Below are 17,319 nucleotides of genomic sequence, written 5' to 3' on the forward strand. Positions count from 1 at the left end.
CTTTTAAGAGTGTTATACTGAATCACTTTGCTATACAGCAGAAATTAACACAACATTGTAAATCAACTATACTTCAGTAAAATAAAATTTTTTAAAGTAGGTTATAAAGAAGTTTGTATGATATGACTCCATTTTTATGAAATTTCATGTGTAAGATATACACATATGAACACATATATGCCACCAAAATAAAAACAATGGTTACCTCTAGAAGGTAGAACTTTATTTATTATATTTTTCTTTATTGTTTAAATATGCCACACTGGTATGCATTATTTTTATAGTAAAAAAGGATTAAATCTATTTACATATTGGAAAAATGAAAACGCAATTTTCAAAGTGATCTTTTCGATCTATATTAGATACGTTTTATAATGGCATAATCATCTATGATTAAACATAGTGGAAAATATATTTTAAGAATCTAACATGAAATCCTAAAAAAAAAACAAAAATGTTAACATTTTGAACATAATACCATATATTACTCTCTGTCTCTTGAACTTCAGCAACTTCTGTAAATGGCAAGATCTAAAAAAAAAAGACAAATTTTCTCAGGAGTGATTTCATTTCGTATACCTGAATCTGAATCTAGAGAGCACGTACAGTTTATCAAATGAATTAAGTGGTGCATTAATCTTTTAAAAAGTAGCAAAAAAAAAAGTGCAATAGTATGTTTACCAGCATCTGTACACTGGAAACTAAATCCTTAAAAAAAAATCCCTTCAGGAAATGACAATCCATCTGCCAACCCGTGAAGTCTTCTCAGGCATGTTCTGGGGCTTCTTCACAGTTCTTATCCTCCTTGCATGTATTTAGTTATACCAGCCCGTCCACCATGCAAGCCCTCTCCTCCTTTAGTTTCTAAAATACGCCACTGCTCTGGCTTCCTTTCTCCTAATTTCCTACCTCCGCTTGGTCCTCCAATTCAATAAGTGAGTGACCTTAACCAATGTTCAATCCTCAACTATTTGTTGTTTTCTTTCTACCTGCTCTCTTCTTGCAGATTCCATTCTTAATCAAGACTCATTTGCTACCTTTATTCAGACAACTTTCAAGTTTCTGCTTCAGACCTAGCCTATCTCCAAAACTTCATCCCAACACATTCCTACCTGTATGTTTGGACATTATTGCAAATTAACTTCTGGTTCTAAAATTCTGTGAACAGGCCCTGAACCAAGATGGCGGAGTAGAAGGACGTGCTCTCACTCCCTCTTGTGAGAACACCAGAATCACAGCTAGCTGCTGGACAATCATAGACAGGAAGACACTGGAACTCACCAAAAAAGATACCCCACATCCAAAGACAAAGGAAAAGCCACAATGAGACGGTAGGAGGGGCGCAATGACAGTAAAATCAAATCCCATAACTGCTGGGTGGGTGACTCACAGACTGGAGAACACTTATACCACAGAACTCCACCCACTGGAGTGAAGATTCTGAGCCACATGTCAGGCTTCCCAATCTAGGGGTGCGGCAACGGGAAGAGGAATTCCTAGAGAATCAGACTTTGAAGTCTAGTGGGATTTGATTGCAGGACTTCGACAGGATTGGGGGAAACAGAGACTCCACTCTAGAGGGCACACACAAAGTAGTGTGCGCATCGGGACCCAGGGGAAGAAGCAGAGACCCCAGGGGAGCAGAGACCCCAGGGGAGACTCAAGCAGACCTACCTGCTAGTGTTGGAGGGTCTCCTGCAGAGGCAGGGGGTGGCTGTGGCTCACTGTGGGGACAAGGACACTGGCAGCAGAGGTTCTGGGAAGTACTCCTTGGCGTGAGCCCTCCCAGAGTCTGCCATTAGCCCCACCAAAGAGCCCAGGTAGGCTCCAGTGTTGGGTTGCCTCAGGCCAAACAACCAACAGGGAGGGAACCCAGCCACACCCATCAGCAGTCAAGCGGATTAAAGTTTTACTGAGCTCTGCCCACCAGAGCAACAGTCAGCTCTACCCACCACTAGTCTCTCCCATCAGGAAACTTGCACAAGCCTCTCAGATAGCCTCATCCACCAGAGGGCAGACAGCAGAAGCAAGAAGAACTACAATCCTGCAGCCTGTGGAACAAAAACCACATTCACTGAAAGATAAGACAAGATGAAAAGGCAGAGGGCTATGTACCAGATGAAGGAACAAGATAAAAACCCAGAAAAACAACTAAATGAAGTGGAGATAGGCAACCTTCCAGAAAAAGAATTCAGAATAATGATAGTGAAGAGGATCCAGGACCTCAGAAAAAGAATGCAGGCAAAGATCAAAAAGATGCAAGAAATGTTTAACAAAGCCCTAGAAGAATTAAAGAACAAACAGATGAACAATACAATAACTGAAATGAAAAATACACTAGAAGGAATCAGTAGCAGAATAACTGAGGCAGAAGAACGGATAAGTGATCTGGAAGACAGAATGGTGGAATTCACTGCTGTGGAACAGAATAAAGAAAAAAGAATGAAAAGAAATGAAGAGAGCCTAAGAGACCTCTGGGACAACATTAAACGCAACAACATTCGCATTATATGGGTCCCAGAAGGAGAAGAGAGAGAGGAAGGACCAGAGAAAATATCTGAAGAGATTATGGTCGAAAACTTCCCTAACATGGGAAAGGAAACAGCCACCCAAGTCCAGGAAGCGCAGAGAGTCCCATACAGGATACACCCACGGAGAAACACGCCGAGACACACAGTAATCAAATTGGCAAAAATTAAAGACAAAGAAAAATTATTGAGAGCAGCAAGGGAAAAACAACAAATAACATACAAGGGAACTCCCATAAGGTTAACAGCTGATTTCTCAGCAGAAACTCTATAAGCCAGAAGGGAGTGATATACCTAAGTATATCATGATATACATGATATACTTAAAGTGATGAAAGGGAAGAACCTATAACCAAGATTACTCTACCCAGCAAGGATCTCATTCAGATTTGATGGAGAAATCAAAAGCTTTACAGACAAGCAAAAGCTAAGAGAATTCAGCACCACCAAACCAGCTCCACAGCAAGTGCTAAACGAACCTCTCTAAGTGGGAAACCCAAGAGAAGAAAAGGACCTACAGAAACAAACCCAAAACAATTAAGAAAATGGTCAGAGGAACATATATATCGATAATTACCTTAAACGTGAAAGGATTAAATGCTCCAACCAAAAGACACAGGTTTGCTGAATGGATACAAAAACAAACCCATATATATTCTGTCTACAAGAGACCCACTTCAGACCTAGGGACACATACAGACTGAAAATGAGGGGATGGAAAAAGATATTCCATGCAAATGGAACTCAAAAGAAAGCTGGAGTAGCAATACTCATAACAGATAAAATAGACTTTAAAATAAAGAATGTTACAAGAGACATGGAAGGACACTACACAATGAACAAGGGATCAATCCAAGAAGAAGATATAACAATTATAAATATATATGCACCCAACATAGGAGCACCTCAATACATAATGCAACTGCTAACAGCTATAAAAGAGGAAATCGACAGTAACACAATAAGAGTGGGGGACTTTAACACCTCACTTACACCAATGGACAGACCATCCAAAATGAAAACAAATAAGGAAACACATGCTTTAAATGACACAATAGACCAGATAGATTTAATTGATATTTATAGGACATTCCATCCAAAAACAGCAGATTACACTTTATTCCCAAGTGCACACAGAACATTCTCCAGGATAGATCACATCTTGGGTCACAAATCAAGCCTCAGTAAATTTAAGAAAATTGAAATCATATCAAGCATCTTTTCTGACCACAACGCTATGAGATTAGAAATGAATTACAGGGAAAGAAACGTAAAAAACACAAACACATGGAGGCTAAACAATACGTTACTAAATAACCAAGAGATCACTGAAGAAATCAAAGAGGAAATCAAAAAATACCTAGAGACAAATGACAATGAAAACATGATGATCCAAAACCTATGGGATGCAGCAAAAGCAGTTCTAAGAGGGAAGTTTATGGCTATACAAGCCTACCTCAAGAAACAAGAAAAAATCTCAAATAAACAATCTAACCTTATACCTAAAGGAACTAGAGAAATAAGAACAAACAAAACCCAAAGTTAGCAGAAGGAAAGAAATCATAAAGATCAGAGCAGAAATAAATGAAACAGAAACAAAAAAAAATAGCAAAGATCAATAAAACTAAAAGCTGGTTCTTTGAGAAGATATACAAAATTGATAAACCATTAGCCAGACTCATCAAGAAGAGGAAGAGGACTCAAATCAATAAGATTAGAACTGAAAACGGAGAAAGATCAGGAACAAGACAAGGATGTCCACTCCCACCACTATTATTCAACATAGCTTTGGAAGTCCTAGCTACGGCAATCAGAGAAGAAGGAGAAATAAAAGGAATACAAATTGGAAAAGAAGAAGTATAACTGTCATTGTTTGAAGATGACATGATACTATACATAGAGAATCCTAAAGATGCCACCAGAAAACTACTAGAGCTAATCAGTGAATTTGGTAAAGTTGCAGGATACAAAATTAATGCACAGAAATCTCTTGCATTCCTATACACTAATGATGAAAAATCTGAAAGAGAAATTAAGGAAACACTCCCATTTACCTTTGCCACAAAAAGAATAAAATACCTAGGAGTAAACCTACCTAGGGAGACAAAAGACCTGTATGCAGAAAACTATAAGACACTGATGAAAGAAATTAAAGATGATACCAACAGATGGAGAGATATACCATGTTCTTGGATTGGAAGGATCAATATTGTGAAAATGAGTATACCACCCAAAGCAATCTACAGATTCAATGCAATCCCTATCAAATTACCAATGGCATTTTTATGGAACTAGAACAAAAAGTCTTAAAATTTGTATGGAGACACAAAAGACCCCGAACAGCCAAAGCAATCTTGAGGGAAAAAAACAGAGCTGGAGGAATGAGACTCTCTGACTTCAGACTATACTACAAAGCTACAGTAATCAAGACAATATGGTACGGGCACAAAAACAGAAACATAGATCAATGGAACAAGATAGAAAGCCCAGAGATAAACCCACGCACCTATGGTCAACTAATCTATGACAAAGGAGGTAAGGATATACAATGGAGAAAAGACAGTCTCTTCAATAAGTGGTGCTGGGAAAACTGGACAGCTACATGTAAAAGAATGAAATTAGAACACTCCCTAACACCATACACAAAAATAAACTCAAAATGGATTAGAGACCTAAATGTATGACTGGACACTATAAAACTCTTAGAGGAGGGCTTCCCTGGTGGCGCGGTGGTTGGGAGTCCGCCTGCCGATGCAGGGGACACGGGTTCGTGCCCCGGTCCGGGAAGATCCCACATGCCGCGGAGCGGCTGGGCCCGTGAGCCGTGGCCGCTGAGCCTGCGCGTCTGGAGCCTGTGCTCCGCGGTGGGAGAGGCCGCGGCAGTGAGAGGCCCGCGTACCACAAAAAAAAAAAAAAAAAAAAAAAAAACTCTTAGAGGAAAACATAGGAAGAACATTCTCTGACATAAATCACAGCAAGATCTTTTTTGATCCACCTCCTAGAGAAATGGAAATAAAAACAAAAATAAACAAATGGGACCTAATGAAACTTAAAAGCTTTTGCACAGCAAAGGAAACCATAAACAAGACGAAAAGACAACCCTCAGAATGGGAAAAACTATTTGCAAATGAATCAACGGACAAAGGATTAATCTCCAAAATATACAAACAGCTCATGCTGCTCAATATTAAAAAAATAAACAACCCAATCCAAAAATGGGCAGAAGACCTAAATAGACATTTCTCCAAAGAAGACATACAGATGGCCAAGAAGCACATGAAAAGCTGCTCAACATCACTAATTATTAGAGAAATGCAAATCAAAACTACAATGAGGTATCACCTCACACAGTTAGAATGGGCATCATCAGAGAATCTACAAACAACAAATGCTGGAGAGGGTGTGGAGAAAAGGGAACCCTCTTGCACTGTTGGTGGGAATGTAAATTGATACAGCCACTATGGAGAACAGTATGGAGGTTCCTTAAAAAACTAAAAATAGAATTACCATATGATCCTGTAATCCCACTACTGGGCATATACTCAGAGAAAACCATAATTCAAAAAGACACATGCACCCCAATGTTCACTGCAGCACTATTTACAATAGCCAGGTCATGGAAGCAACCTAAATGCCCATCGACAGACGAATGGATAAAGAAGATGTGGTACATATATACAATGGAGTATTACTCAGCCATAAAAACGAACGAAATTGGGTCATTTGTTGAGACGTGGATGGATCTAGAGACTGTCATACAGAGTGAAGTAAGTCAGAAAGAGAAAAACTAATATCTTATATTAACGCATATATGTGGATCCTAGAAAAATGGTACAGATGAACTGGTCTGCAGGGCAGAAGTTGAGACACAGATGTATAGGACAAACGTATGGACACCAAGGGGGGAAAGCCGCAGTGGGGTGGGGGTGGGGGCGTGATGAATTGGGCGATTGGGACTGACATGTATACACTGATATGTATAAAATTGATGACTAATAAGAACCTGCTGTATAAAAAAATTAATTAAATTAAATTAAAAAATTAAAAAAGAAAAAAAATTCTGTTAACAAAGAAAAGGCTTAAACTTGTTTTAGAAGCCTCTTCAGGTCAAAAATCATACTCAGTAGCTTCCCTCGGAAACCAACTTCCATGCCAACTTTCTCAATTCTTTCAACGGTACCATCTTTCTTTCAATCACTCAGACCTAAACCCTTGAGTCACTGAGACTCTATTTTCCCCCTAACATCTGATTAAGTCATTAAATTCTAATTAATTTTACCTAGACAATATCTATCTCACATCTAGTCCTTTCTTTCAATTCCCATTAATACTAACCAGGCCAGACCCACATCACCACATTTCTGAGCTTTTGCATTTTCCTTCTAATAGATGTCCCTGCACTCTGTCTTACCTTACTCATTTACCTACTACACTAAATACTGAAGTTCAAACACACAATAAAGACCTGGTCCCTGTTGCTAAGAATATCACCATATATTGAAGACTGTATATACTGTAGTACAGTAATTCATCTGACTTTAAGGTAAGTTATCTCCACCCAATCTACCCAATATTACTCATTATTCAAGCCAGACCTATCATTAGCAAGTCATTTAGCTGTTCTGAAGTTTATTTTCTCCTCTGTGAGTACACAATTATTAAACCTTACAACTTTCCAAAGTTGTTGTGAGGCTTAATAATAGTTTACATGAGTGTACTTTATAAATTTTTGTTAAAGCATTATACAGACATAAGGCAGAATTACTGAGTGGTACAATAAATGACAAAGACTAAGAAAGGACCAAGAAGGGAATGATTAATTTACCAAGTTAATTCCCTAACCTATCACTTGGGCCATGTTGCTCCTCCACTTAAAAATATTTGATAGCACCCATTCTTTAGGAAAAAAAGCCCCAACCCTGATATTTAAATCGTCTACAATTTGACCCAATTATTCATTCCACAGAAATATTCTGATCTCCTATGAGATAGCCTTGCAACTCCAAAATTTCACTTATCTAAATTATCTGACTAGTAAAACTGATTGCTCAGAGCAATCTGCAATATTCTCCCTACATTGTTTTTGCTTCCCTGTTCAATAGCTCAAAAGTTCCCTGCCTTGAAGGCTCAACTCAAATTGCCAATTCTGCTACCAAAGTTCAAGATGAAGTTTATCTTTCCCCAACACTGACTTTCTAACACCAGTTCTTTAACAATGCATAGTTATCTCATAGTATTTCCTCTACTGCTACCATAAATAGGTAAAAATTAATTTGTTATTTAATTTTTTCCTAATATTACAATGGTCTAGTTACAGTGTTGTCAAACTGAACTATTGGACAATTCAAGTCTAGCACAACCTTAGCTCTCCCCAGCTCAACCCACTGACCACTCTCTAGCATTCGTCATTGTTGACCACTGCTTTTCTCAAAACTCTCCCCCCTTCCTTAATTTCCAAGCTATTTTCTCTCCTTTCTCTCCTTTCCTCTTTCTGCCTGGCCCCCTTCCCCTTCTTCTCCCTTAGGATAGTTATTTCCCAAGGTTGCGGCCTAGAATCTCTTTTGTCCCCATGCAACATGCTTTCCATGAATGATTCCACTGACTTGATTTTTATGGATTCTATTCACTGACAACTCCCCAAATTAGTTTCCCACCTTAACCTCTCCTGAACTCCAGCCCCTTAGGGCCATCCCAATCACTCTCCTGGTACACTCATTCTTATTATCCCAGAAAAAATAGCACATCCTTGGTAAGGGTATTCCTGACTTCCTACGCCAGGCATAACAAAGGGATACTCACTCCATCTGTTTTGTCACTGCATCCTTCTATCAGGCAGAGGTGCAGCGGGCAGCCATAGAGCTCCATGTCTTCCTAGGGACCTGTACTTCCATCTTCCTGAGTGAGGAGGTAGAAAGACCCTTCACTCACCTTTCCCCTAAACCTCAATACTTACAGCCCAACCACCAGTCTGCATGAAAGATTTGTGAGCTTCACACTTGGCTCTTCCCTCTGCCTAGAAAGCTACCTTTAGGACTCTGTTTAAAAGTCACTTCATCAGAAGACTTCCATGATATTCCTAGAAAATAGCAACACCTATCTCCAATTCTGGTACTCTTTATCCTCCTTACCCTGCTTTATTTTTCATCACAACAATCATCACACAGCACAGTATATATTTATGTATATTTTTGGTCCTTCTCCAATGGAATGTTAACTCCAATAGAGTAGGAACTTTGTCTATTCTGTTCACTGTCGAATCCTTTAAGATTAGAACAGAGCCTGGCACATGGAAGACACTCAACAAACACTGAATGAATGAATGAATAAATGCATGAATGAAAAAAAGGCTCAGTCAGTATTATAACCCTAATACCTAGCAAAGAATTTATTATACATATGTAGTTCGTTGAGTTCCTCTATTAAAGGAAGTAGTTTCAATTCTCCTATGACAAAAAACAAGTCTTGCTCATCTTTGTATTTTCCAAAATTTAACATTCTGCATGCTTAAAATAGATATGCAAAGAACTAATATGGGCTAGAACCATGAAATCTGAGTTCTAAACCTATTCTAAACCTAAGACGATCAGTATTTCCTAAGTAAACTTGAATAAATATTTTGAATTTAGTTTTCTTATTTGCTCATGACATCTGTTACAGTACTAAAATTCTGTTATACTAACAATTCAGCATAGAAAATTACCTCAATCCTAAGAACATCCTTAGCTATAATTTGAAGTATATTTGTCTTTTCTTCCACTATTAGCCTTTGGCCATCATATGCCCGAAGTCCATTGCTAGAAATTCTCCCGTGCTTTTTCTTCAATAATCCTGTCCTTCATAAGTGACACTGTTACAGATTCACCACCGGTTTTTGGTAATGGAGCATAAATTATATTTCTTCTGGTACTAGTGGTCTCTTGCCAGGTTTAAACCAACCTCCTTCATCAAGACCTTCACATACAAAGGAAGTTCAAAATCAATCAATGTGATGTCAGTTGTAACTAATGTGAGACTGCTGGTGAAGTCTGTATTTATAAAATAAGAAAAAAGTTAACTGTCCACTAAAAGAATTAAACCGATGACCTTGGCATTTGACCTCATTAACATGTTCCTCTATATCTGACCTAACCATCCATAGTTACCTGAAAAGGTTATGAAATAACAGCTCAACAGAAACCATGTTATCACATCACTACCATGCCAGGCTAGGTATGATAGCTGGTTATATGAGGCAGCTCACGTACATAAATATTTCAGTGTATGATGCTTAATCTTATGATCTGCTTACATAATTTCAAGTTTCAGTTTGAAATAAGAGCTTACATTACCTGCAATTTCGTTTTGACCAATTCTTTACACAGATACATGAGCCTATATTCTATAATGAATCATGACCAGAAATTGAATTAAGACATAAGAACTGTATAACAAATACCTTCTTTCCTTCTGAAGTTCTATTCTAACAAATCATTCATTAGTAAATTATGTTGATCAAGCCACAGGCAAGACTGCTAATGATAATATGGAAATGTCACCCTCCATGACTCATAATATCTACCACATATAAAAATGCAGTCAGCAACTCCTCTCCATGTGTCAGCAACTATGTGGTGCCGAAATGCCAAAAAATTCACTCTGGATAGAAAAGTCAAAATTAGTTACAGGAGAACAAAACTTTGGGTAAAATAAAATACATCATGGATTGCATATTTATCAAAGTATACATTATTTTAGGTAATGTATGTAAAAACTTTAAAGGGATGCTTAAAAGGCTAGGTGTAATACAGATCAGTTTACAACATAAAAATATTAGCCTTACGTTCAATGACATGAATAACAGAGTATCTGTATTTGAATCCTAACATGGCCCACTGACTAGCTTATGTGACTTAGAAAAATTACTAACCCCTTTAGAGCCTCAGTTTCTTCATCTCTAAAAACAGAGTAATATCTACTTCACAGTACTATGGAGGGAATTAAATGAGAAAGTGTGTGAGATATCAAGCCCTGGTGAGGGCACACAGTAAGACTGCAAAAAATAATGTTTTTTCTCTATACAAATACAGTAACCCAAATAGGGAAAGTGCAGATTTTAGAAATCTAGGGGGAAAAGGAAAATCCAGATGGGACATACTGTCTGTTTTGCTACTATGACCCGACAGGTTTTAACTGTCTTTTACCTAGTTTACAAAACTGTATGCTAACTTGTTCCATGGGCTAACCATCTCTATTTCTATGGTTCTCAGCCTTAGTTGGGCATTGAAATCACCTAGGAGACTTTAAAAAGTACTGATGTCTGTGTCTCACCCTCTAAGATTCTAATTCAATTGAACAGCCTGAGCACTGGGATTTTTCAGAACAACCCAGATAACTCTAATGTTCAGTTGGTTGCCCCTCCCTCCAATATCCATAATTCTGTCAAGATAATTTTCCTAAGCCACACTCTGAACAGGTTGTTTCCCTACTCAAAAAGAAAGAAAAAAAAATTCAATGGTTTGACATTACGTTAAAAACAAAAATCCCAAACTGTAAAAATAGTATTCAAGGCTCTGTATAATCTGATTCTAACATCACAGGTGAGATGCAATACAGGAAAAAGATTAAAGCTTAGCCTCTGGAGACAAAATGTATCCCAGTTCTGCCACTTACTAGTTGTGTGACCCTGAGCAACTTTCTTAACTCTCTGTGTCCTCATCTATTTACTACTGAGATAGTAAATTATATTATCTCATAGGGTTATGTGAAGATTACATGAGTTTATCTACAAAGTATTTAGAACAGCTCTGGTACATTATAGAAATTTTAAAAATGTTAGTTGTTATTCATTTCCTCTAGCTTTATTTTCTACTAATTCCCCTAAAGCAGCAAGCGATATTGCCTCTGAGACCTAAAATATGCTCCAAACATGGTATAGTCATAAACCTGGCGAGGTACTATGTGTATAGATATGTTCAATGATGGTAGGCTAGTTTTCTAGACTCAATATATGTTCGGCTAAAATTAAATTTCACGTGTGTGTGTGTGTATACATGTACATACACACATACAAATATAAATTCATATACATATATGTAAATTCATTCCCTCTCTCAAGCTCTTTCTTGCTCCACTGCTGTTGTTTTCACCATGTTAAACTTAAGGTGACTTCTGAAGTAGTCACAAGTTAATGAAAACCTACTGAGGTGAGGTCTGGATAAATATCCCTTCATTGCTCTATTCTCACTAGACAGTTGGACAGGTAGAGATTTTCTTGAACTTTTAATCAAATTTTATCTTTATGTATCTCTGACATGCTGAAATTCTAATCCTTCACATGTCTTTCTGAGGTTTTGTGGGACTCTCATTTTATTTTTTTAAAAAGTAGGAAGAAATTTAAGATTCTTAATGCACATAATTTTAATTAAGAGTTAAAGGTAGAGCTATGGATGTCTTGGCTTTTACTGTATCCTGTTTATAAGAAGCATCTGCATGTCTTAAAACTTAGGAGAAACAGCAAATGATAATGCTTATGAAAAACCTTCAAACCATACTTTCAAAATTTGAATGACTACAATGTTATGGATATTGAAAGAAATAATAAATCTTTAAAGCCATGTTTCCACCTTAAGTCTAATTCAGCAAAACAAATAACTTTCTATTGGGTAAATGACATAATCTATTTACTTGGGAGTTAGCCACCTTAACAGACTTCTGATTTTTAAACTGTGGGCATGTCACAGCTGACAAAGATCTTAATATAGATGAACTGTCCAACAGGGCTGCTGTTCTTTTGGTGTTTTTGGTCCCCTTTCAGCCACCACCTCAGCCAGCCTTCACACAGGGAACACAAAGCCAAAAAGAAAGTAACCAACTTTTTTTACAAATGGGAACTGAGTTACTTACCAGTGAAGTAACTAACACCCTCCCTGAACCCATCACTGAGATGGATGGATGGGGAGCAAGCTTCAAGCAGACAGAGAGTACAGTACCACAGATGGAGGAAAGGCCAGGGGGCCAGAGTAGGAGGAAGACCTGGGAGCCATCTTTCTGGGCCTTTCTCTCTATAATACTGGACAGATCACTGCCCACTCTGTCCTTACTACCATGGCAGAACACGATTTAATACCAACCAGAGGCATTAAACAAAGTTTTAAACACTTTTGTTTCTAAATAGTTTTTAAATCAGTTGCAGTATGCACACAAGTGCAGGCAAAGATGCTGACCACTACCTTCCACTGTTCTTTCCCCCAAACGAGCTAACTGATTACAACTAGGGAGGCAGCTTGTCGAAAAGAATTATGCCCAAAGCAGAAATACAGAAAAATTCCCTAAGAAACAGAATATATGAGTGGAAGGAGCAAATGAGGAATAATGAAACAATGATTTTAACAAGAGATTCTTCACCCTAAGACATGTATTCCCTAGACAGACCAAAAAAGTCCCTGGGTTCTTACCTTTCTATCTAGGACAGTATCAGATAAGGCAATTAATATTCCTAGGAGAATATTATTTCCAATAAAGTACAAGCTCACAAACAAAAAAAATTAATATACTAAGAAGCCCAAGTACTGAGAAGGAAAACTGAACAATCTCAGTAGAAGGAAAGAAAATTAGTAAATAAAAGCCATCAAAAACTTAAAACAACCACAATAAATATGTTCAAAATGATACTGGAGGATATTGTAAAAAAATGAAGCATGACCAAGCAATCACAAAAAAAAAACAGCTAGTAATACTGGGTATAAAAATATTACGGTGAAATAAAGTATACAGCAGATTTGAACAGCAAAACAAATATGATACAATAATAAATTAGTGAGTCAGAGGAGTGGTAAAGGAATTCAACAAAAAGGCACAAAGAAAGGAAAAGTTGCAAAATATAGAAGTTAAGAGAGATGAAAGAAGCAAAAGTGCTATATTCACAAATTAGGAAACCCAAACAGAGAATTTTTTAAATAAAAAATATTAAATCTTAAATAATTTTGAAACCTCCACAAAATGGATACATTTCTGGAAAAATATAAAGGCTTTAAAAACTCCTCCACCTCTCACCCTCCACCTCTCACCTCTAGACATACCTACACAAAACCACAGGCTCAGTTGTATAAGGATTGAAAAGAAAAAAAATAACTATTATTTGCAGATGATATGAATCAGATAAAATAATAAATCTAATAAAACAAAATACATAAGCATTCAACCAATATTTCTTAAATATAAAAATGAAAAAAGAAAAAAAAACAAACAAAAAAACTCCTTGATATAGATCATGTCTGAATGCTAGGTACAATTATGAAATAGGCAAATTTTATCTCGATCATCACTCCCTCATTCCTAAAGGCTCTATCATAATTCTTCTTTCCAACCTCAACTCCCCCTGCATCTCCAACACACCCAATCAACTACTGGGTCCCTGTTTTCACATCACGTAGCTGCCAATTATTTGTCTTTAAAGTGTTAGTTACTGAATGTTTAAATGAGCAATTCTCAAACTTTGGGTCTCCAGACCCCTTTCCACTCCTAGAAAGTACCAAAGACTCCAAAGAGTTGTTGTTTATGTGGATTATATTTATTGATATTTGCTGAATTAGAAATTAAAAGTGAGAAATTCACTATCTTTGTCAGGTGATCACAATCAACATCAAAAGTGGTAAGTCATGTTGATAGTGTATACTTTTCCATAATGATGTGATGAAATGGCATTTTACCTTTGTGGTCTCCTCCCAAAAACCCAGTCTAATCATGAGAAACACATCAGACAAATTCCAATTGAGGGACACTGCAAAATATCTGACCAGAACTCCTCAAAACTGTCAAGGTCATCAAAAACAAGTAAAGTCTTAAGAAATTATAACTGCCCTAAAACTCTTAGAGGAAAAACATAGGCAGAACACTCTTTGACATAAATCGCAGCAAGCTCTTTTCTGACCCACCTACTAGAGTAATGAAAACAAACATAAACAAATGGGACCTAATGAACCACAGAAGCTTTTGCACAGCAAAGGAAACCATGATGCAAAGACAACCCTCAGAGTGGGAGATAATATTTGCAACAAAGCAACTGACAAAGGATTAATCTCCAAAATATACAAGCAGCTCATGCAGCTCAATATCAAAAAACAAACAACCCAATCAAAAAATGGGCAGAAGACCTAAATAGACATTTCTCCAAAGAAGACATACAGATGGCCAACAAACACATAAAAAGATGCTCACTAATTATTAGAGAAATGCAAATCAAAACTACAATGAGGTGTCACCTCACACCAGTTAGAATAGGCATCATCAGAAAATCTACAAACAACAAATGCTGGAGAGGGTGTGGAGAAAAGGGAACCCTCTTGCACTGTTGGTGGGAATGTAAATTGATACAGCCACTATGGAGAACAGTATGGAGGTTCCTTAAAAAACTAAAAATAGAACTACCACATGAACCAGCAATCCCACTACTGGGCATATACCCAGAGAAAACCATAATTCAAAAAGACACATGCACCCCAATGTTCATAGCAGCACTATTTACAATAGCCAGGACATGGAAGCAACCTAAATGTCCATCAACAGTGGAATGGATAAAGAAGATGTGGTACATATATACAATGGAATATTACTCAGCCATAAAAAGGAACGAAATTGGGTCATTTGTAGAGATGCAGATGGACCTAGAGAGTGTCATAGAGTGAAGTAAGTCAGAAAGAGAAAAAAATATATCGTATATTAGTGCATATATGTGGAATCTAGAAAAATGCTTTAGATGATCTTATTTGCAAAGCAAAAATAGAGACACAGACGTAGAGAACAAATATATGGATACCAAGGGGGAGGGGGTGGTGGGAGGAATTGGGAGATTGGGATTGACACATACACACTATTGATACTATGTATAAAATAGACAACTAATGAGAACATACTGTATAGCACAGGGAACTCTACTTAATGCACTGTGGTGACCTAAATTGGAAGAAAATCCAAAAAAGAGGGGATGTATGTATATGTATAGCTGATTCACTTTGCTGTACAGTAGAAACTAACACAACATTGTAAAGCAACTATACTCCAATAAAAATTTAAAATTTAATTTAAAATTAATTAATTAATTTAATTAATTAAAAACATAAAATAAAGTTAATAGTAGGTTTTTTATAGATTATTTTATCATGTGAGGAAGTTCACCTCTATTCCTATTTTTCCGAGAATTTCTGTTGTGAATAAATGTTGAATTTTATCATTTAAAAAAAAAAAAAAAAGAAAGAAATTACAACTGCCAAGAGGGCCTTAAGGAGATGTGATGACTAAATGTAAAGTGCTACCCTGATGGGATTCTGGAATAGAAAAAGGACATTAGGTAAAAACTAAGGAAATCTGAGACAAAGTATGGACTTCAGTTAATAATGTATCAATATGGATTCATTAATTGTATCAAATGTACCATACTAATATGTTAATAATAGGGGAAAGTGGGTACAAGCTACACAGAACTCTGTACTATGTTCAGAATTTTTCTGTAAACCTAAAAATTGTTCACAATATTTCTGTAAAACTCTTCCAAAAAATGAAGTTTATTTAAATTAAAAAAAAAAAACACTGCTTAGGAAAAAATTAAACTAAGAAAATTTGAAAACACAAGAATATACAAGCATACACTCCATTAGCCAGCAGAGCAATGGCATAATCACAGCACATACAGTCTTGGGCAAAGTGCACTGTATGTTCACGAGAGAATGAGAAACAAAGCAAATAACATCAAGTACCACGGTATTACTACGAAAATAATTTCAACCTCACAGATTCTCTGAAAAGACCTTGAGTTCCATACTCCTGGGAACACACTCCGAAACTCCCCAAGCATAATGGAAATACAAAAGATTTCTAGCTTGGAATTCTACTGATATAATGTGCAGACCACTGGCTGTTTCTTTTACTTTTCAAAGCTAACCCTTTTTCTAATTTAGCTCCCCAAACTTATTAAAGAGTCCCATTATATACCTGCAAAATGTTTACATTATATTATTCAAGCCTCTAATAGAATCAAGAACAACTTTTAACAAGTACAAAAAAAAAAAAAGAAGATACAATAAGAATCTAAGTGCTCAAACAATAGGAAATACTGAGTGATATTTTCCCACTTGGGAAGTTCAAACATTACAAATATTTAAGTACTGCTGTTAATTTATACTCCTACTGAATTAACAGATCTAAGCAACGATCATCAATGGCCGCTATTATCACAAGAAGAGAGACAATCAGACATTATGTGCCTCCTGATGGTAATACAGAACACCATCAATGAAGTATTCTTGTCATAAAAAATTGAACCTGAATCTGAGCAAGTCTCAGATTAGAACTACCTACTGACCAATTTGCAAGAAATATAAGTAACTGAAGAACACATTAAACAATCACCATGGGGGCAAATCCAGATTGTGGGAAACGCTATAGGACAAACTACCTTATTTCCTCAATAAACTGAAGAAGGAAAATTAAAAATTGAAAAGGAAAAATCAAAAATAGATACAGGAGAGGGCTTCCCTGGTGGCGCAGTGGTTGAGAGTCCGCCTGCCGATGCAGGGGACGCGGGCTCGTGCCCCGGTCTGGGAGGATCCCACACGGCGCGGAGCGGCTGGGCCCGTGAGCCATGGCCGCTGAGCCTGCGCGTCCGGAGCCTGTGCTCTGCAGCGGGAGAGGCCACAGCAGTAAGAGGCCCGCGTACCGCAAAAAAAAAAAGAAAAAAAAAAATAGATACAGGAGAGACTTAAAAGATTAAAAAAGACTTAAGTGACTTAGGAGCCAAGTCCAACACAAAGACAATAAA

General features: G+C 37.1%; 1 protein-coding gene across 3 annotated transcripts in view; it reads right to left on the bottom strand.

Annotated features, from left to right (window-relative positions):
- OSBPL8 (oxysterol binding protein like 8) overlaps nt 1-17,319 on the bottom strand; it is a gene marked incomplete at its 5' end in the record, with an annotated part of 131,992 nt that overhangs the window by 107,845 nt on the left and 6,828 nt on the right. Inside the window, one exon of one of the 3 annotated variants that reach the window (XM_079714284.1) lies at nt 479-531. The exons of the other annotated variants lie outside the window; for them this stretch is intronic. Coding sequence (XP_079570410.1) covers nt 479-531 — 53 coding nt within the window. The remainder of the gene's footprint in view (nt 1-478; nt 532-17,319) is intronic. 3 annotated transcript variants of the gene reach the window in all.

The sequence above is a fragment of the Hyperoodon ampullatus genome (genome assembly GCF_949752795.1).
Source record: "Hyperoodon ampullatus genome assembly, chromosome: 11".
Classification (NCBI taxonomy): domain Eukaryota; kingdom Metazoa; phylum Chordata; class Mammalia; order Artiodactyla; family Ziphiidae; genus Hyperoodon; species Hyperoodon ampullatus.